The following is a 17914-nucleotide window of genomic DNA, read 5'->3' as shown; positions in this document are numbered from 1 at the left end:
ATACTGGGGTATCTCACAATAAATAAGTTCCATCAAACGTGCGGACTGACAACGCTTGCCCTTTATTGAAATATTCTTAGCTCGCTTTGATTTACATTTATATTTTGTTATACGAAAAACAAACTCAAACGAACTACAAAGAAAACTTGGATAAACAGACCTCATAAGCTTCATACTTTACACTAAGCAATTACGTTAATCAAAATGTACATTGGTTGTAAATTAACTGGAATAGTTTGCCTGCCTTCTGACCAGCCGTCCTGCGATCCTTTTTCTCTGCCAGGTGGGTAACTTGTATGGGACTTTGTTATTCCTTTCTGGGGGCTGTGATTTTTGGATATGTTTGGAGGTTTTTGAGGATTGACAGATTAGCTGAGTTCAAAGCCTGCGCCGGACTGAATGGCATAAAGCAGCTTTTCACGCATTTGTTCCACATTGTTGAAGGGGGGAAGCTTAAGCAGATTCGTGCAGGTGCTGGCCGTGGGCAGCCGTTCCATGTCTCCAGCATTTTGGATAAAGAATGGTGGGTCCAGGTCCTGTTAAAGAAACGCAAATTGAATAAATAACATAGGTATGCCTAATGCACTATTCAATACCAACCTTAAAGCCCAGTAATGGTGGCCTGGAGCAGCTGGTGACGAATTTAAGCAGCTGCCTGCGCTGCAGATCATCGAAACCTTCCAGAGCCTCCCAAAATGCAACAATCGAAGGGTGTTCCGGAGTAAATTCACCGCCGTATTTGCAGTGTTTCTTAAGATCCTCCAGGTCAATTGGTATCTCGGCTCCCGAAATGAGTATTTGCAGCTCTTTGTTGCTGAACATGTACAGCCATTCGATGGGCAGGACGTTGGACAGACCCTTGCGGAAGGCGTTGCAGTGACGACGTATCTGCACGTTGAGCTTGTAGTCGGCTATCAGTTGCAGGTACTCAATGCGATTCGAGTTGGTCACCGGAATGCTCTGGCCCTGCGGCTTCAGCTCGACAATTTGTGTCTGGCCCAGTGAACTACTTGCCACGGTGAAGTCCAAGTTCAATTCACTAACATCGCCTGTATAGTCCTTCAAGTACAGCAGATTGCGGTACAGCTCCGGATCCAAGGAGGCTAACTGATGGATGTCCACATCCGAGTATTTGCCAGCTAACTTAGTGAGGAAGAACTCGGCCAATGGCAGCTCCACCAGCAGGTTTTCATATATAGACTTGCCCAGGATGCGACCAATGAAGTAGTAGTGCTTCTCATAGTCTTCGAAGAGATCGGCTACATTAGGATTGGGATAAAGCTTGTTGTCCGTGGTTACCCTTGTTAAGGAAATGAAAAGATTAGCCTGGTACCTTAAATATTTTGATAACACTTACATAAAGAAGCCACGATTTGGATCAAAGGAAGTTTTGATCAGTTCCGAAAGGAACTCGCGGAAAACACCACCGCCATCGATGCCAGCCTCATCCAGTCCCAGCGAGGAAACGAACTGTATGCGGAACTTAAAGCGCAGATCCGGTTCTAAAATTAAAACAATTTTTAATATTAAGTAGTGTAGGTATTGGAAATAACACCTACCATTTTCAGGACGCAACTTGTCATATGCATCTTCGTAAAGATGAGACCGCCTCACTGTGATCATAACTGAAGGACCCTGGAGAAAGGCTTGCAGATTGCCTTGCACCCGCATCTTGTTGGCCGCCACCAAACCTTGCAGAATGCTCACCCGCTTGTTAAAAGCCACGACAAAGGGAATCTCGCGCAGAATGGTTATGGAGCGAATCTGCTTGGTTGACATGGGCGGCCCGTTCTCGAAATCTTCTCGAGTAAAGTCCCGTATGGGCTGGAAGGGTCGAATTCCCCGCAGACGACTGCTATGGGTCAGCGGTAGATCTGTAGGTCTGTCCAGCGGCAGGTCCAACCGGGTTACGGTCCAGTGTGCCTCCGGGCAAAAGCCTAAACGCAAGTCGCGTGTGTGAATCTGGTTGAGCACAAAGACGACCACATTGAGCAGGTTGGCCCAGATTTGCTTCTGATGCCGCAACTTCTTGTCGTCGGCCTCCGTGTGACCCAGGACACTCCGGTAGTTGGCCAAATTGCTGCGAGTCTCTGGAAATGCCAGCTCCACAAGGCCCATACTAATATCCTTCAGTGTCTTGGACATTTGTACAATTTCCGCAATAGAAAAGGGCATGAGTCGGACATGGTTAATGGTGGAGTGGACCTGCAGCAACAGCTTGTTCTCCCCAAACTCCACATCATGGAGGGTGGGCAGTAGCCTACCGAAAAGCATGCAAAAGGTGGCCAAGAGAGGAATAGTTCGATCCACTCCTTGTGGTTTGGCTGTGAAAGAAAAATCGACTTAGAAAAGGGGTAATTATATTGTTTCAAGTGACACTCACGCACAACGCCCTTGGAAATAAGGGTTAGTGGAGCAGAGAAGCCCATTTGGGTGGACTCTGCAGCCAACTTAAACCACACAGCGCGTATGAACTTAGGAGTAAAAGCCAACGTATACAGCAATCTAAAAGGGTCATAGATAAGATATTGAAAAGGCAATTTATGTTAGGGCATCTCACTTGTATTCAAAGACCGCATGCTTGTTGTAGATCATCAGGTTGTGACAAATCTCGCAGAGCGCATAGATGAGCTGACTGTTATCGATGTGCGGATCCAGTTGCTGGACAATGAAGTCCACCCGCTCCGTTTCATTCAGTATGGCAATGGACTCCAACAGACAGTCGCGCTCCTTGACAGTCAGTTCGTTGCTGGCTCGGCAAGCCTGTTCCATATCATAGTCCAATGTGCGAGCCGATGGCAGTTCCTCTTCCTCCTCTTCCGAGTCCTCGGACTCATCATCGCTGTCCCTGTGACGATGAGGGGCATTAGCATGGCCGCGCAGCGTGGACTTGGGCAGCTGCAGAATGTTGGGCATCATTTCGGCGATGAGGCGCACATAGACGACCAACAGGGAGGTTTGCTGCAGGGAGGCTGATATAGGAAAAGGATTAATTATTGCTTATTAGAGTTCATCCGTTAAAAACTCACCCAACTGCCTGCGATCGAGCACCAGGAGGGAGTTGAGTAGATAGGAAGAGAACAGCGAGTCAAAGCGCTTGGCCTTCTGGCCCGTTTCTGCTCCGTGAAAAAGGAAGCTGCGCCGACTGGACGTGCTCTCCGACTCCGCTGGCCCAACCGATTCCAGAGCGTCGAAGAGTGAGCGCATCAGCAAGTCAAAGGGAAAATCCGCGTTTTGCGCAAAGCATGGTAGCAGAAAGTACCGCAGCGGATCCGTGTGTGCCGTGGCAAGAATGTCCCGGATGAAGTTGTGACAGACGGCCAGCGACATGGGCGACAACTGGCCCCCAGCAGAGGCCCGCTTAGCCACCGCCAGAGGACGCAGTAGTAGCTGGAGCAGAGCTTCTGCTAGCGGACTCGGAGCATGCAAGGTCTCTCCATCCAAGGGCGGGCACTTGTCATCCAGCAGCCGTCGCAGTCGAAGAAAGTAGTTACGGGCAATCATAAAGCCAAAGACGCGCTCCAGATACTGGAACAGCATAGCCTCATCCTCCACATAGCGCTGGACAGAGGATACGGTGGTGAAGGTCTCCAGCATACGCAAGGGAATGGCCTGGGCCGTGTGCGACTGACTCAGCTGTAGCAAGCACGTGTCCAGCAGCTTACAGAGCCTCAAAAGCCACGTAGAGTCGAGAGAAGAATGCCGTATCAGGCGAGCTGGCTGTCGTAGGATCTGCTGACAGACCTCGATCTGTGGAAAATTGGGGGAATCATTTAAAATTAAATTAATTAAAAAGGTTAAGAATAAGTCATGGCAACCTTACCAATCGCTCGCCATCCTTGGCCTCCCGACTGCTGTAAAAGAAGTTCAGACGCCGCAAAAGGAAGGTCAGGCTCTCGTCCTCCGTGATGCGATCCTTGTGGGCTAACAAGTAGCTATCGAAGGCTTCCCGCTCCGCCCGCTTTCGCCGCTGTCGGTGGATGAAGGAGCGGGCGTAGGACTGCAGAACAACCGCACCGTTTTCCTTCTGGCGCAGCTCGTTGCGCTTCTGGCGCTCTTGGGCGGCCTTTCTGATCACGGTGTCCCGGTCGCAGGTGTGCGAGGCTCCACCCAGACTTTGCACCGGTCTTCGGCGATACTCTCCGTCGAATCCGAACATGACGCGGCGGTTTTGAGTTTTTTAGTGACTCGGATCGGTATGAATCCACCAGCCTTTTGCTTCCACTCACTTAGTCAGCCCTCCTCCACATTCTTCACCAGGCTCCGGGGGCGGGCGAAATACTGTGATTCCGCGGTGGCTGTCGTGCACTTGCTCCCCGAATAAAAATCTATTGCTTTGCACGCTTTCCCTCCCGATACTTTCGAATTTAAAATGCGTAAAACCTTAATTTGCAAATGATTTGTATATTTCTCTTGTATATTTCGATAGCAACTTATCGACAGCTAGGCCATCACTGGACTGGAATGACTGGCACGTCGTCCATCCCTAGTCAAAGGGGCCTTCCCGATTTCAGTTTCGATAGGTTTCCATTTGAAAATTCTAGAATTTTTGTTGTGGTGAAATCGACTGTTGGAAATGTAAGCCTTTTTAATCATCATTTTATCTTTTATTTTAAAGCACGGTTTCCAAAGTCAAAATTCAATTAAATGAAATTAAGTTTTTTTTTATTATTTAAGATTTAATGCTTATGATTTTATGACAAAGCTAAAAAAAGAGCATATCTCATAAATGTTGTGATACTCAGCTAGTTCCTCTAACATAAAAAATATTTATTCTGATAAAAACTATCCAATTAAATCAAAGACCAGCCTCTCTTGCAAAGCACAACATTGTCTTTAATATGATTTGAAAACATGAAATATACATTCATTCGTTACGATGAGTAAAATGGTTAGCCTAAACCACCTAATTAGTAGCTTCTGTTGTTTTCAGTTAGCAACTTGCCTGCTAATGAGAGAGCGGGAGTTGCTACGAGTACATTTCAGACTGAGCTCTTCTGCCTTCGGGAATTAAAGCGAGCTCTGCTTGCCAGCCTGCAGGTTCAGCTGGTGCTGCTTCTCGATGAGGGCGAGCAGCGTCCTGGGCACATCCATGGTCTGGTCGTCCACGAGAACGATATCAAAAGTGTCCATATACTTTTCCATGTTGGCTTCTACATGATCGAAAAGGAAACCGATCTTCAAGATGTGTGAGGAGGCTGGCACCCCGGAAGCCATGTCCGCGTCCCCAATGGAGTCGCCCATGACGATGATGTGGTCCCTGGTGTGCACCAGGTCGTAGTAATCATTGCCATCAAGCACGGTTTCGTTCTTGTTAAAGGTGTGAATCATTGGCTGCTGAAAGCCATCCAGCAAACCATCTTTAAACTGCAGGAAGTTGGATACCACCTTCACATTCGGATGCATTACGTTGGCCTGGCGCAGAACGGAGACCACCGAGTTGCCCAGTCCAGCGGAAAAGACCAGCGTGGGAATGCCTAGACGCTGCAGGTCCCCGAAGAACTCGTGGGTTCGGTCACGTAGCGCATGTTTGTATTTGCTGGCTATCTGATCTATTTCCGACTGGTCAAAGGGGAAGCCGCTGGTCAGTTCCCCCGATTTGGTCCACCACTCGATCATGTACTGCACCTTCTCGGCTATTGGCATGTGCGGATCTATTTCGATGGGCCTGTACTTGTGGTACAACTTGTCCGTCTCCTCCTTGAAGTTCTCCGGCAGCGATTTGCAGGCATTAAAAATACCAAAACTGGAGGGCACTGCTCCTCCGTCTTCCGTGCGTTGCTTGGTGATGGTGTAGTCGAAGTCGGAGACAACCTGCATCCGTTCAGGTCCGCCCATGACGAATTCATTGATGATGCGCTCCACTTTCGCCGGATAACGCATGCGGCAGTGGTCCCTCGTCAGCGCCGAAATGTCCCCAACCAGGAGTTTTCCGCCGGCGGGCTCTCGCTTTTCGTCACAGCCCATCTTCAGTAGTCTTCTCGTCCAGCAGCTCAGAGGTCTTCCCCTGATCACGGTGGCTGAATATCTGGGGTCTGGGGAATCGGAATCGATCGAGCTTTTGCCTGCGATATCTGCAAATTGTTTAGGCAAGCGATTTAGTAGCGCTTATATTGCTGATCGTCTGTATTTGTGGTTCTATATCTAAGGCTGACCTTGGTCGATTGTTTTGCCAATTGTTGTTGCACCTTGTGTTGCGTTCGCTGTTATCAGCTGACTATCAAAGCTCTGATATGACTAGCTTTTTATTTATATAAATTATGTCCAAAAACAATAAGCAACGAGCTGCGTAAATATTGGTTTTAGTTTTAAAATACGTTTTCCTTTACCCCTTTTCAATCGGACCGCATTGGTGGTAATAACAGCTGTTCGCTGGCAGAACGAATTGGAATCGGGACGGGAAACAGCTGATAAGCGCGCCAAATTATCAAAATTCGCCATTCATACTTCTGAAATATTTAATTTCTCATTCCTGACTAAAAGATATGCTGTACCTACTGTTCTATTACAAAGTATTTTGCCTATGTAAACCGAATTTGTGAAAAAAATTAAAATATTTAATACCATTCTTTCTGCATTCTTTTTATTCTACGACTAACAATAATTAAAACTTTTTTTGTCTTTAAAGTATATTTAAAAAGTTTTTAGCTTAAGAATACAAACTTCAGAACTTATGCTGCGCAATTACCAAAATTTTGAAATTATGCAGCAGAATATACAAAAATTAAACAGCCTTTCCAACAAACAATTGGCGCTACGTTTTTGAATTAATTATAGTACATAATATAATATCTTATAAGATCTACATAATCCTCCGGAACAGCTTAAATTTATTAAATGTTCGCATTGACTCTGTTGCAGTCGCCGCTAATACGTTTATGTAAATTTTAAAATTGTGTAACCATAATCAAACTCAATAAGAACATTAAATGGTGTTAATCTATAAGTCTACCTACAACCTAAACAGTTTACATATTTAATATGTATCCGAAAAAGCGGGAGTGCACGTGTGAGCTGCCTTATAAAACTTTTCGGTGAAATAAGCGTAGTTTAAATGTGATGGGCAACTAAGAAGAACGCTTCAATCTTCGATTAGGATGGCAGCCGGGGGCTGCTGATTTTTAGATGGCACATTTGAGGTGCTATTCTGTTTGATGGGCGAACGCTCCAAGGGCAGGAACTTCCACTGTGCCGGCAAGTGCATCTTGAATTTCGGCTTCTCAGACAAGTGGCTGTAAATAAGGAATACTTTAATTAGCATCTAGACTGTGGAAAACGGTTTCGCATGCACTCACCGATTGAGAAAGCTGGCGGCTGCTCCGAAAGTCTTGAAGCGCTGCACTCCATTTTCGGGTATCTTGACCATAAATACAGAGCCCTGGACTTTGACGCGAAAGCGCGGCAATCCCTTAGCGCCCATGATTCCGTAGCAGCAGTCTTCGTTTCCCTGCTGATTTGCCGGAGCGTTGGCTGCCTTCTGGGGAGCCGATGCCACCGGTTCCGGTCGAGCTGATGCAACGGGTTTGGCAGCTACTTTTGCTGGGAGAGATTGACGAGACGACAGCTGATTGCCGGATGTTGAAGGTTTAACTGGCAGGGATACGCGTACAGGGGGCTCAGCCAACACTGGCAGCTTAGTGGCGCACACTGGAGATGGCTTATCACTGGCAATTGTCACCTTGGCTGGCAGGGATTGACGGGACGTCGTCGGCACCGCCGGTTTAGCATTTCCCGGCACGGATTGCCGCTTGCTGGCGACAATGGATGGTCTGGGATACAACTTAACACCGGCGTTCGTTCCCGCAGCTGCGGGTCGTATGGGCTGAATGCCTTTCAGATTAGGATTTGCCAATGGTCTAATGACATGTCCGACTGAAAAAACTGTACCCGGTACTGGTATCGCCTTGGACACTTGTTTAGCAACCCCGGTTACGCTGCGCTTGCTGCCAATCTGAACGGCTTCGTTTGGCAGTTTCTTGTCCTTGCTTTCCAGCTTGGTGATAGTTATGCCACCAGGAGTTACAGTGTTCCCACTGCTCAGCAGCTCCTGCAGCGACTCGTTGATCTTGTTGTGCGCCACCGAGAAACGGCTGAATTTGGCTGCTGGGGAATTGGTGGAGGAACTGGGCGAGGTAGTCTCGGGAACGCTTGCCGACGTAGTTACCTGCACTTGGGGAGTCAGGTATTGGGTGGTGGGTGGCATTTCTCCATTCTTGGCGGGTACATTCGCAATGAACGGCATGAAACCCCCAGTCAGTTGGCAAGTGGTCACATCTTTGGTTGGACGTGTGGTCGGAGCTACCAAATCCGAGGTAGTGATCTGCAATGCGCCACTAGTGGGCAAAGTCTGAATTGTGAAGTTTGTACGAGACAGTTGTTCCTGCTTAATCTCCGTCACCAGCTGCTGGTCCTCCTGCTCATCGATTACTAGTTGATTATCCGCATCATCGTCTTCCTCATCACTGTCGATAATTACCACCGGTGATACCGTCTCATCATTTTTTTCTATTTCCACAGATAACTGGGACGGTATTTTCACAACATTGAGTCCAGAAATCGCCGTAGAATCCTTCTGTTGTGCCGCCAGTTTAGCCGTCGACTCCATGTCAATCTCAAAGTGCACCTGTCCGTTCACATGCAACACCCAGAGGGCCATACTCCGTCGATTGCGCTGAACGGGAATAGAGTGCTCTCGCTGGTATACTTCACGCAGCATCATCTTTCGGTCAACGCTTTGCAGCAAAACCAGCACTGGCGGCGGCATGTCCAGGCTCAACGGTCCAAAGTAGATCTTCTTCTTGGACGATGGCGTCACGAAGGCGTCGTATGGCGCATTGGGGAAGAACTGCAGCTTTACAACCTTTTGAGTGTCCTCGGCCACCTTCATCACTTTGTGGATCCTGGTCAGCGAGATCATGTCCCCGAAGGCGGGCACGAAGATATGCGAAAAGTCATCGAAGATGTCGAGCACCACCCAACGGTGGTCGGTCTTGTGCAATTCGGGTATTTGGAGTTCATCTACATCGCAGTGGTTAACTTTCCGAAACTCGATATTGCTACGGATTCCGGAGGCGCTGCTTTTAGATTTAGTACCGGGTGATAAACTATTGGCGTCACCGACAGAAGGACCAGCTGTTCCAGAACTAACAGCAGAAGCAGGCACCGCACTAGATAAAGGAACCGAAGAGGTGAACTCCCCAGCTGACGAACTCTCTAGCGAAGTAGTACTGACGGCCGCTTCTTCGTTCTTAGGCCTTTTCTGATGCTCCCGAGGGCGTTGCTTAGCAAGCAGCGAAGTTGGTGCAGCAACATCTGCGGCCGGACTATCGGAGACTTCAGAGGGTGATCCTCCGCCGCTGTGTAGTTTCTTCTGGTGTTCCCTAATGCGCTGCTTCACCAGTAGCGAGCACAACACATTGATCTTCTTGGTTAGCAGCGGATGAGTCGTCGGTGTGGGCTTCGTGCAGGCATTGCCTTCCATATGTCGCAGGAATCCCTTGACGAGCCAAAAGCTCTTCCTGCCTTGCATAACCACGGCAAGACGGTTGGTGTTTTCATTCCGCGTGGAATTCATCAGCATCCGAGCCATTAGAGGCAGTGCCTGTGGATCTGGAGCAAACATTGTATTCACCACTCCGATTGCGCCGCACACCGAGGGCATCAAATTGGCGGTGGTGGCTGCCAGAAAGCTGTGGGTCTTCATTTGGACGTCCCAAATGAACACAAAACCCGATTCAAAGGCGGCCAGGAAATTGGTCCACTTAATGATGCAAAGGATCTCTTCGTTGGGGGCCGGGATGATCTTGCTCTCGCGTTGTAGGGCCAGGTCAATGTCCTGCATCTTTTTGCTGACCAGGGTGTTCATGTTTTTGACCACTTCGTTGTAGAAAGACCGGAAGTTGGGAGAATCCGTCTCGGCGGAACTGTGTGCCGCTCCAGTTACAGCGGCAGCTGCGGCGGCGGCGTTTGCCATTCCAGACCCCAGGACATCCACGGATGCGGAATTAAGGGAGTAGCAGGCGGCAATGCGGGGCACTTGAATGTCCAACTTATTGTCCTCCTCCGGCGGCGAGGGCGTATCCGACTTGAGCTTCATGCGCTTGCTTGAAGTCGTTGCCTTTGCAGGTTTTCCACTTCTCTTTCGGCTGCTTACCTCGCTTCCATCGGAATCATCACGCACCTCTATGACAGGGGCGTTAGCGGACTTCTTGCTCTGCTCCCGCTTCCGTTGCCGATCGAGTTCCTTGCGGTAGTAGGTAATGGCACCCTGCATACGAGTCTTGAGAAGCTCTATCGTTTCTGGAGTCTCTTGGCGGGCCGAGTGCTGACGGACTCGCTCCGCACGCCGTTTGTTTAGGCGCTGGTAGGAGTTCTTTGGAACAGAAATGGCTCGCCGGCAGATATGAGGTCGCGATCGGAAATAGCTGAAGATTGTATCCAACTCAATGGATCTTTGTAGAGGAGACTCATCATTAAATAGGGAAGGAGGTACTTTCGGCTCTTCTTTGGGTTCAGTCTTGGAAGGAGAACACTCCTCTTCAAAGGTGTTTGGCTTTGGATCTTCTTCGATCGCTTTCTGCTCCAATTTTACCTTGGGTTTCTTTTCCTTGCCCTTCTTTTTCACTGGCATCTCCTCCGGCGGTCGCTCAAAGCTGTAGTGAGCCCTGGTGGCCAGTTCTGGATTGAAGTGGGTCACAGGCGCGTTCCACTGCTCCTTCTCGATCACGACGGGCTTTCCATCAGGTGAGTCTCCGCCACAGAAGCACTTATACAGTTGGTGGGTCATGCAGAAGGTTGCCAGGTTATCAATGTCTGGCAAGCGACGGAGCCCCACAAAGCAATGCTTTAACTTGGCCAAATCCGTATCCTTCACCGAGCACGGTTCGCTTAGAGCAGGAGCAGCTATCTTGGCACTGGCAGCTGCAGCAGCAGCAGCGACAGCAGCGGCCGTTGCGGCAGCCGCAGCGGCGGCAGCAATCTTCTTTTGCTTTTTCGAGGTGGGTGATACCACATCTTTTTCCTCCTCGTCAAACATGGTGTCATCGAAATCCTCGTAGCGCTTGGGGGCCTTTGTGCAGCGTCGCTTTTTGTCGCCCTGCGACTCATTAATCAACAGCGTTTCGTTGTCGGTAAGCACCAATGTGGAGGTGAAATCCTTCTCCATCTTGGCTAGCCTCGCAGTGGCCTTCCGACGCAAATTAAACGCATCCTCGTTGGAAATTCCTCGTCCCTGAATTATACAAACAAAAAAATTAATAAAACAGAAAGCTTAGACAATAGTCATTTATTAATATTACATCTGCTGCCTCCACCCGCATGACGCGACCCTTCTCCGCACCCAGGCAACGACAATTTAGGACACACTCTGCCCTTCCGCAGTGATCCCGTACAGGTAATTCTGTACCTGCCAAGCTGGCGCACAGGCAGCCCAATTGGCAGTGATCCTTAATGCAGGGTTTGTTGGCTGAAAGGGAAACAAATCATGGATTACAATCTTATTACAGATATGTTGACCTGACCAACTCACCATCTGCGTTCCTGGCAGCAGCGTCTATGATTGTGGCATTCAATCGCCTGAGCTCGCTGGCCAGGCGCTTTTGCTTGTTGGGCAGTCGCTTTGTTTTGCCGCCAAGCTTAGCCGCATCCTTGCCTGTCTCCTCCTTTGAGGGACTTAGATCAGACGATTTGCTCTGTGAAGCACTGTTATTTAACGTATCCGGATCCTCTCTTATAAAACTGTTTTCGCTGCAGCTAATTGCCACAGTGTTAATCATGTCGTTGATCATGTCTGCACAGGCTAGAATATCGACATCCGGTTTAGATGGCAGCTCCTCCCGGAAAGTGAACTCCTGGAGCTTTTCGGGCACCTCATTAAAGCTTTCGTCCAACTCCTCCGATCGATCCACCACGCGCCGCACAAGAATGTGATTCCGATCGTTGAGATAGGGAATGACGAAGGTGAAACTCTTCCGGCGACCGGCTGGCGTTTGAGCAGCCTGCTCTTCGGCATCCTTCATGCAGGAGGGTGGCGTCTGCAGCGTGGACACACTGAACTCGGCCCACTCGCGCGTTATGTCGTGATGGGGCAGGATGTGCTGCAGATACCGTTTGGCAATCTCGTCGAGTGGACGGCCCAGCTGGGGCATTACATCCAGCTGCACGTTTGGCATGCTAACCACCGCCATGCTTCCTCCGGCGAGAAGCAACGCGGCCGTATCATCGTCCAGTGGTCTCTGAAACGGTTTCTTCGACAGTGGGCAGGGGCGAAAAATGGCGGGCAGCGGGAACTGGTTAAGGATTTTTGGGTTTCTCGGTGGACCCACTTTTGTGGGAATCACCTTAAGCTCCCTGCAGATGCGCGCATCTAAGCACTGGCCGCTGCACTTCAGTTCGTTCTCTTCTTTATTAGTTAGTCTGCTCAAATACGGGCTTTTCTCGCGCTTAAGATTATTGCCTTGGGCGCCTGGAAGACGGACCATCTCTCCATCCACCTGGATTACCTGAAATAAGCAAAAGATTATTAGCAAAAATCCAAGTTAAACCCCTTTTGAGCAACGTACCTGATAGTAGTAGTTGGAGTTCTCGGTGGCCACGTAACTGGCTGCCTGCCAGCCCTGGCGGGTGAAGGGCATCTGAGAAGAGGGCGCCTGCAGACCCTGCATGGCCCCCACCTTCACCTTTCGCTGGCGCTGCTTACGCTGCAACTCCCTGTATATATTGGCCTCGTTGTTGATGATTCCCATCTTGTGGTTCTTGCAGCGCTGGAGATACTGCCGCCTCTCCGCCACCGTTCGCAAGCGCTGCAGTGCTTCCGGAACGGCTGGCATATCCATCATCGGCGGCATGCTGTGCGAGGTGACCTGGCCATCGTGTCCCATTGGCTCGAGCAACTTGTCCTTGTCGTCCTTTTCGTCGTCGTTGATGTGGTGTTCCCGCATATATGCGTCCAACGTTTCGCTAACGAAGGCCGAGTTCCCCTCCTGGGTCTTGCAGTTGATGGGGACCAGCGGCGTGAGGAGCATGCCCGGCTGGTGGACACTCTCGTCAAAGCCCACGAAGTCCTCACTTCCCTCATCCTCGGACACGAAGGATTGAGCTGCAAAGGATTCCGAAGGCATGTTGTCCTCCCGCGCAAAGTTTTTTACGCGCACCTTGCTGATGAGCATGTCCAGGAACTTGCTTCCACCGGCCTTTTCCACTTTGTCCGGCTTTTCGGCGCTGGAGCAGGTGCTGGTCTGGCCGCTCTGCTCCTTACTGGGTGTTGCAGGGGTTGGAGCATCCTCCAAAGCGGCTGTTTGTGCGGGTGACTTCGTTGGCGTTCTTTCGGCAGCCCTCTTGGAGGGGCCAAAGTCTGAATCTTGCTGATCATCGGCGTCTTCATTGGGCGTCACGTGGGTAACCTCACTCTGCTTCTTTGGCCTTTTCGACGGGACCTCCCCACTGAGATTGGTGTCTTCTATAAGAGAGAGGCTCCTCTTGCCCGTTTTAAGGAGCTCCAGTTGCTGCTTCATCTGCTTCGAAAGCTCCTCGGCGGCCAGGGGTTCGGCCACACTGTACACCTCAGTCTCCTCGTACTCCTCGATCCTGCCCATCTTTTTGTAGTGACTTACTAAGGTCTTGGACCACTGACGCACGTTTTGCAGGCGTCGCTTGATCATCCGCTTGATCCGCGGATCGAAGAGCAGGATGCGAACACGCCGCACAATCCGGACGCGATGGCCTCGCCTCCGGCGCCAGGCATAATTCCTGATCACGCAGCGGGGACTGAGGGCGTAGACTATAAACCTCTTAACATTCCACCAGTTGCGATGCAGAAAGGCCTTGGAGACGGGATATTTGCGCTTCAGATGGCGGTATTTGGTCAGTTCTTTGCCCTTTAATACAATTGGCGGCAGTTCGTAAGTCATGCTGCGAGAAAGCAGAGAAAAATCATTATTACACGTTGGAAAAACTTTAACCTCAAAAATCAGGATGATTTCCAGTGCTTAATAGCCCTGGAAAATAATGTGGCGTTGGCGACACTGGCCGGAAAATGTACTGATCACTTTTTCCAGCACTACAAATCTACAAAACTACATTTTAAAATTTGAATTAGTGATTCTTTGCGAGTGAATTACTCTAATTTTGGACTTTATACTGGGTATAAATGGTTAAATGTTTACAAATTGCAAATTTATTGGGCCACACTGCCGACAAAAACAGCAGATACACACACAGGTTAAACAGAGCTCTAGGCAAAATAGAGGCTGCCCATGATGGCAATATAACTAATTTATTAGACATATTAACGAGCATTTTTCGGGAATATTTATTACGCACTTTTTACAAACAGACCCAGTATCACAGAAACGGTATAACCACGATTGTTGGTGTTCGTTTAGCGCCTTTTCCCGCACACCCACACAATCAAACACGCGATGCGAAGAGCACAATCAAAACATTTTGAGACTCTGATTTTCCGCACTTATGCTGACTGCAAACGATTGACGAAATGCATTGCGCCTGAGCACAATATTTATTCCATCTGCAAGTGACACTTTTTTTAGCAGCAGGGTGAACTAAAGACTGTGCTTCAAATTTGCGATCAGATCACAAAATAATCCGGATTCCGACTCAGCGTCACAGCCACATGCGTGCTTGCGAGTGTGTGTGTGAGCCCTGGCTGCAGTACACTTTCAGGCATTTCCCAGGAACACATGGCAATGGACTAGCGGCTGTTGTTGTTGCTTCCGCAAGTGTGAGTGGGTGAGGGGGGTGGCACGCACGTGCGCCTTTCGATACCGATAAATTTGTTATGTAAAAATGCAGGAAGAAGACAGGGAGAGAACTTTGGGATAATGTCCTGGTTTTACAACACTAAAGATGCGAAGGACTGTTTTCGTGAGAGCACAAATGTTTAAGATGTCAGATCCGTATAAAGATCGAAGAAGCCTAAAAGGCACGTGTTATTTGAATAGATAGTTTTCAAATAACATTAAAATATACTAATTATGTTTATAAGTTAAAACAGGGAAATTATTATTTATTAAGAAATAGACAACTCTATTTTTAAATGCTCAAAACTATTCAGAACTAGAACATTTTACCAAACAAAGAACATACCAAACTAATCAATATAATAAGAGACAGATTTGTTTATTACATAACGAAAAAGTAAATTCTGCATTAGAACATGTGCCAAAAATACCTCCTGTAAACTCGATCAAGTTACCAAACTTTCCACACCCAAATTATACTAAATATGATTTTCCTCTCATTACTTGCGTTTCACTAATTTTCCTACATAATTGATTAAATTTTAAAATTAACGACATCCTCTAGGTGCAAACTAATCAATAACCTCAAAGTGAAAATCCAACATGGCGTCGCAATGGATACATACACAACCGATCGCATGCGTCACTTGAAAGCACCCTCTATACTCCGCACAAAAATTCCTTTACCGGCAATGTCCTTATGCACCGCAATTAAAAACCAATTTACGACCACGTACCTGTTCTTAAAGTGACTAGTAACAGCCAGTTAGTTCGTCGGCACTTGAAAATCCGTAACCGCGTCGCAATTGTTGAATTTATTTTCACAATAAACCGACAGCTCTGGTTGACGACGCGGCGAAAAAAAGCATAGCCGAATACATACACAAATAGTGACAGACAAATATACTGCGATTAATCAAAAATGGCGTCCGATAGGCAGGGCGCCAAGGGATAGTGGAATGGAACGCAGGGCTGGTCAGGCAAAAGAAAACCTTCACTCTGCTATTTTAAGGTCACAGAAAACGTGTTTATGTTTGTATATTGAATTAAAGCACTATAGGTGTGTATAAAATCGAGGATCAGTGATAAACCTCGTTTCGACACACACACATGCAAGCATATTTAAGTTTTCAAGCCAACGGACGCCTCGCTCACGATTTGCGCCTTTTTGCACCCCTGGCAGATGATTGCCCGCCCAAACAGGCTCGCCAAAGATTTTAGCTGAGTTTTTAGGTTAAAAACACGCATGACCTAATCCCATTAAAGAAATGTCACATGTTTTTTGTTTACTTTTATTTTCTTCGCAAGTAAAAATAGGATAGGGTATTTTGTAAGTACTGTACCTGGAAAATAAAGATTTGGAATGGAATATGTTGTGAATCTTATCATTTTAACCAAATCAGCGGGGAAGACATCAGCGACTAAAATTAAAAGAAAACGTCATAAATTAGTTTTTGCTAGTGATAGAAAAATTCATTTTGTTTCTGATGAAAATAATCAGTAGGACCTATTGGAGTAGGATTTGTTGCGGTTAATGTGAAAATCATGCCACATAGTTCAGCTTTTTCTTTTCATCATTTTCAATAGAAACTTTTTAAAGTGATTATTTGTAATTACCTTGGTATAAAAACAACATGCTTTGGACACTAAAAAAGCAAAAGAAATACAATTGTTAGTTAATTGTTTGTTATATAGGGCAAAGGAATTATTTTTGAGCGAAATTTCAGTAGGACCTATTGGAGTAGGGTTTTGTTGCGGTTAATGTGAAAATCATGCCACATAAATCAGCTTTCGTTTTTCATCATAGTATTTGAGTAATTCAGATTTAGTTAAAAAGTTATTTAGTATAACGTAAGTCAACAAATTTAAATTTAACTTAATTAAAACATAAACATAAGTTTATCACAATACAATTAGTTTTATAGTTTTATATTTACCTTTTAAGTAGGAATCGGAATCCTAACTTATCGTTTCATGGGATTAAACCTAAAAATTAAGAAAAACATTTATTTAGTATAGGAGAACAAGTATTTAATTTAATATTAATTGTGATGTATTTCAGTAAGACCAATCGCATTCAACAAGAGAAGTTTCAATTTCAGATAGGGGCGAAAGTTAATGCTCATCACTTTTAAAAGAAATATTTTTATATGGTTCAATATTTACCTCTTGCTTGAGAACCGTCCTCTATTATGATCGCATCAACCTTGACTAACCAATCTGTAAGTTAAAGGAAAATATTTTATTAAGTAGGGTAGAAAATTATATGGATTTATTGTAGTTGTCATACATATCAGTAAGACCAATCTCGCATTCAACATGAGAAGTTTCAATTTCAGATAGGGGCGAAAGTTAATGCTCATCATAAAACATATTGAATACACGTTTTAAATGTCATCTTACCTTAATTTCCTTGCTGATGGGATTAATTTCATTGTCTTCATTGTGTTGACCTGCAAATATTTATAAAAGTTTTGATTAGTTTGTTTAAAATGTAAAAATCAACAAGCATTTCTTGATTTTTAGTTTTTCAGTAAGACCAATCGCATTCAACAAGAGAAGTTTCAATTTCAGATAGGGGCGAAAGTTAATGCTCATCATAAAACATACATATATAGAATAAACGTTTTAAATGTCATCTTACCTTTACATCACTTGCTGATGGGACTACTTTCATTGTATTCATTCTGTCGATCTGCAAATATTTATAAAAGTTTTGATTAGTTTGTGTAAAATGTTAAATTCAACAAGCATTTCTTGATTTTTAGTTTTTCAGTAAGACCAATCGCATTCAACAAGAGAAGTTTCAATTTCAGATAGGGGCGAAAGTTAATACTCATCAGAATTAATATTACTGAAAATGTCTATTAAAATGGAAACTTACCTTATATTCACTTGCATCCATACGTCGTCCTTTGAAGTGTTTCCCAAGCTACAAAGAATAAAACACAATTATTCATTATTTCTTAAGCCGAATGTTAATTATAAAACTGAAGTAATTTAAATGGGCTTTTATTGCGTTATATTTTCAGTAAGACCAATCGCATTCAACATGAGAAGTTTCATTTTTCAGCTAGGGGCGAAAGTTATTGCTCATCAGATAACGCAAACGACAGCTACATTTAAATAAGCTTACAAATTTTTCATTTTAAACTCAC

General features: G+C 46.4%; 3 protein-coding genes and 5 non-coding genes across 10 annotated transcripts; all 8 read right to left on the bottom strand.

The window, feature by feature from the left end:
- Positions 1-35: 35 nt before the first annotated feature.
- Positions 36-4442, bottom strand: LOC108041368 (ubiquitin-protein ligase E3C). Its single transcript, XM_017119280.2, has 8 exons — positions 3824-4442; positions 3030-3750; positions 2561-2972; positions 2384-2505; positions 1560-2324; positions 1358-1502; positions 601-1300; positions 36-536 (listed from the first exon to the last, which is right to left on the bottom strand). The coding sequence occupies exons 1-8, from the start codon at positions 4157-4159 to the stop codon at positions 369-371; spliced, it is 3369 nt and encodes a 1122-aa protein (XP_016974769.1). The 5' UTR covers positions 4160-4442; the 3' UTR covers positions 36-368.
- Positions 4443-4813: 371 nt separating this feature from the next.
- LOC108041359 (7-methylguanosine phosphate-specific 5'-nucleotidase) lies at positions 4814-6365 on the bottom strand. The gene is made up of 2 exons (XM_017119267.2): positions 6156-6365; positions 4814-6074 (listed from the first exon to the last, which is right to left on the bottom strand). The coding sequence occupies exon 2, from the start codon at positions 5965-5967 to the stop codon at positions 5011-5013; it is 957 nt and encodes a 318-aa protein (XP_016974756.1). The 5' UTR covers positions 5968-6074; positions 6156-6365; the 3' UTR covers positions 4814-5010.
- A 201-nt stretch (positions 6366-6566) lies between these two features.
- Positions 6567-15613, bottom strand: LOC108041357. 3 transcript variants are annotated; one of them, XM_017119265.2, is made up of 6 exons: positions 15494-15613; positions 12561-13908; positions 11528-12500; positions 11298-11464; positions 7296-11230; positions 6567-7232 (listed from the first exon to the last, which is right to left on the bottom strand). In XM_017119265.2, exons 2-6 carry the CDS (start codon positions 13905-13907, stop codon positions 7082-7084), a joined length of 6573 nt encoding a protein of 2190 aa, XP_016974754.1. In that variant the 5' UTR covers position 13908; positions 15494-15613; the 3' UTR covers positions 6567-7081. The 3 variants fall into 3 exon arrangements, with proteins under 3 accessions (XP_016974754.1, XP_016974753.1, XP_016974755.1); XM_017119264.2 differs by lacking the exon at positions 15494-15613 and adding an exon at positions 14320-14655; XM_017119266.2 differs by lacking the exon at positions 15494-15613 and adding an exon at positions 14335-14655.
- A 1192-nt stretch (positions 15614-16805) lies between these two features.
- LOC123037009 lies at positions 16806-16891 on the bottom strand. The gene has a single exon (XR_006417298.1). It is a non-coding gene; the product is annotated as a small nucleolar RNA Me28S-Gm1083 (small nucleolar RNA).
- A 149-nt stretch (positions 16892-17040) lies between these two features.
- Positions 17041-17128, bottom strand: LOC123037006. The gene has a single exon (XR_006417294.1). It is a non-coding gene; the product is annotated as a small nucleolar RNA Me28S-Gm1083 (small nucleolar RNA).
- Positions 17129-17279: 151 nt separating this feature from the next.
- LOC123037008 lies at positions 17280-17363 on the bottom strand. Its single transcript, XR_006417297.1, has one exon. It is a non-coding gene; the product is annotated as a small nucleolar RNA Me28S-Gm1083 (small nucleolar RNA).
- A 158-nt stretch (positions 17364-17521) lies between these two features.
- Positions 17522-17607, bottom strand: LOC123037010. Its single transcript, XR_006417299.1, has one exon. It is a non-coding gene; the product is annotated as a small nucleolar RNA Me28S-Gm1083 (small nucleolar RNA).
- A 168-nt stretch (positions 17608-17775) lies between these two features.
- Positions 17776-17862, bottom strand: LOC123037007. The gene has a single exon (XR_006417296.1). It is a non-coding gene; the product is annotated as a small nucleolar RNA Me28S-Gm1083 (small nucleolar RNA).
- Positions 17863-17914: the final 52 nt, after the last annotated feature.

Source organism: Drosophila rhopaloa, unplaced genomic scaffold (genome assembly GCF_018152115.1).
Source record: "Drosophila rhopaloa isolate 14029-0021.01 unplaced genomic scaffold, ASM1815211v1 contig_115, whole genome shotgun sequence".
NCBI lineage: Eukaryota > Metazoa > Arthropoda > Insecta > Diptera > Drosophilidae > Drosophila > Drosophila rhopaloa.
Note: the sequence above shows the minus strand (reverse complement) of the source record. Positions and strands in the feature narration are given on the sequence as shown.

Excerpts from the sequence above, each read along its gene's own strand:
- LOC108041368 (XM_017119280.2), bottom strand. The coding sequence starts at position 4,159 with ATGTTCGGATTCGACGGAGAGTATCGCCGAAGACCGGTGCAAAGTCTG. Across the intron at positions 1,503-1,559 it reads CAAGTTGCGTCCTGAAAATG|AACCGGATCTGCGCTTTAAG; the intron begins GTAGGTGTTATT and ends TTTTAATTTTAG. Across the intron at positions 1,301-1,357 it reads CCAAATCGTGGCTTCTTTAT|GGTAACCACGGACAACAAGC; the intron begins GTAAGTGTTATC and ends TTCCTTAACAAG.
- LOC108041359 (XM_017119267.2), bottom strand. The coding sequence starts at position 5,967 with ATGGGCTGTGACGAAAAGCGAGAGCCCGCCGGCGGAAAACTCCTGGTT.
- LOC108041357 (XM_017119265.2), bottom strand. The coding sequence starts at position 13,907 with ATGACTTACGAACTGCCGCCAATTGTATTAAAGGGCAAAGAACTGACC. Across the intron at positions 11,465-11,527 it reads TGCTGCCAGGAACGCAGATG|CCAACAAACCCTGCATTAAG; the intron begins GTGAGTTGGTCA and ends TTTCCCTTTCAG. Across the intron at positions 7,233-7,295 it reads GCCGCCAGCTTTCTCAATCG|CCACTTGTCTGAGAAGCCGA; the intron begins GTGAGTGCATGC and ends CCTTATTTACAG.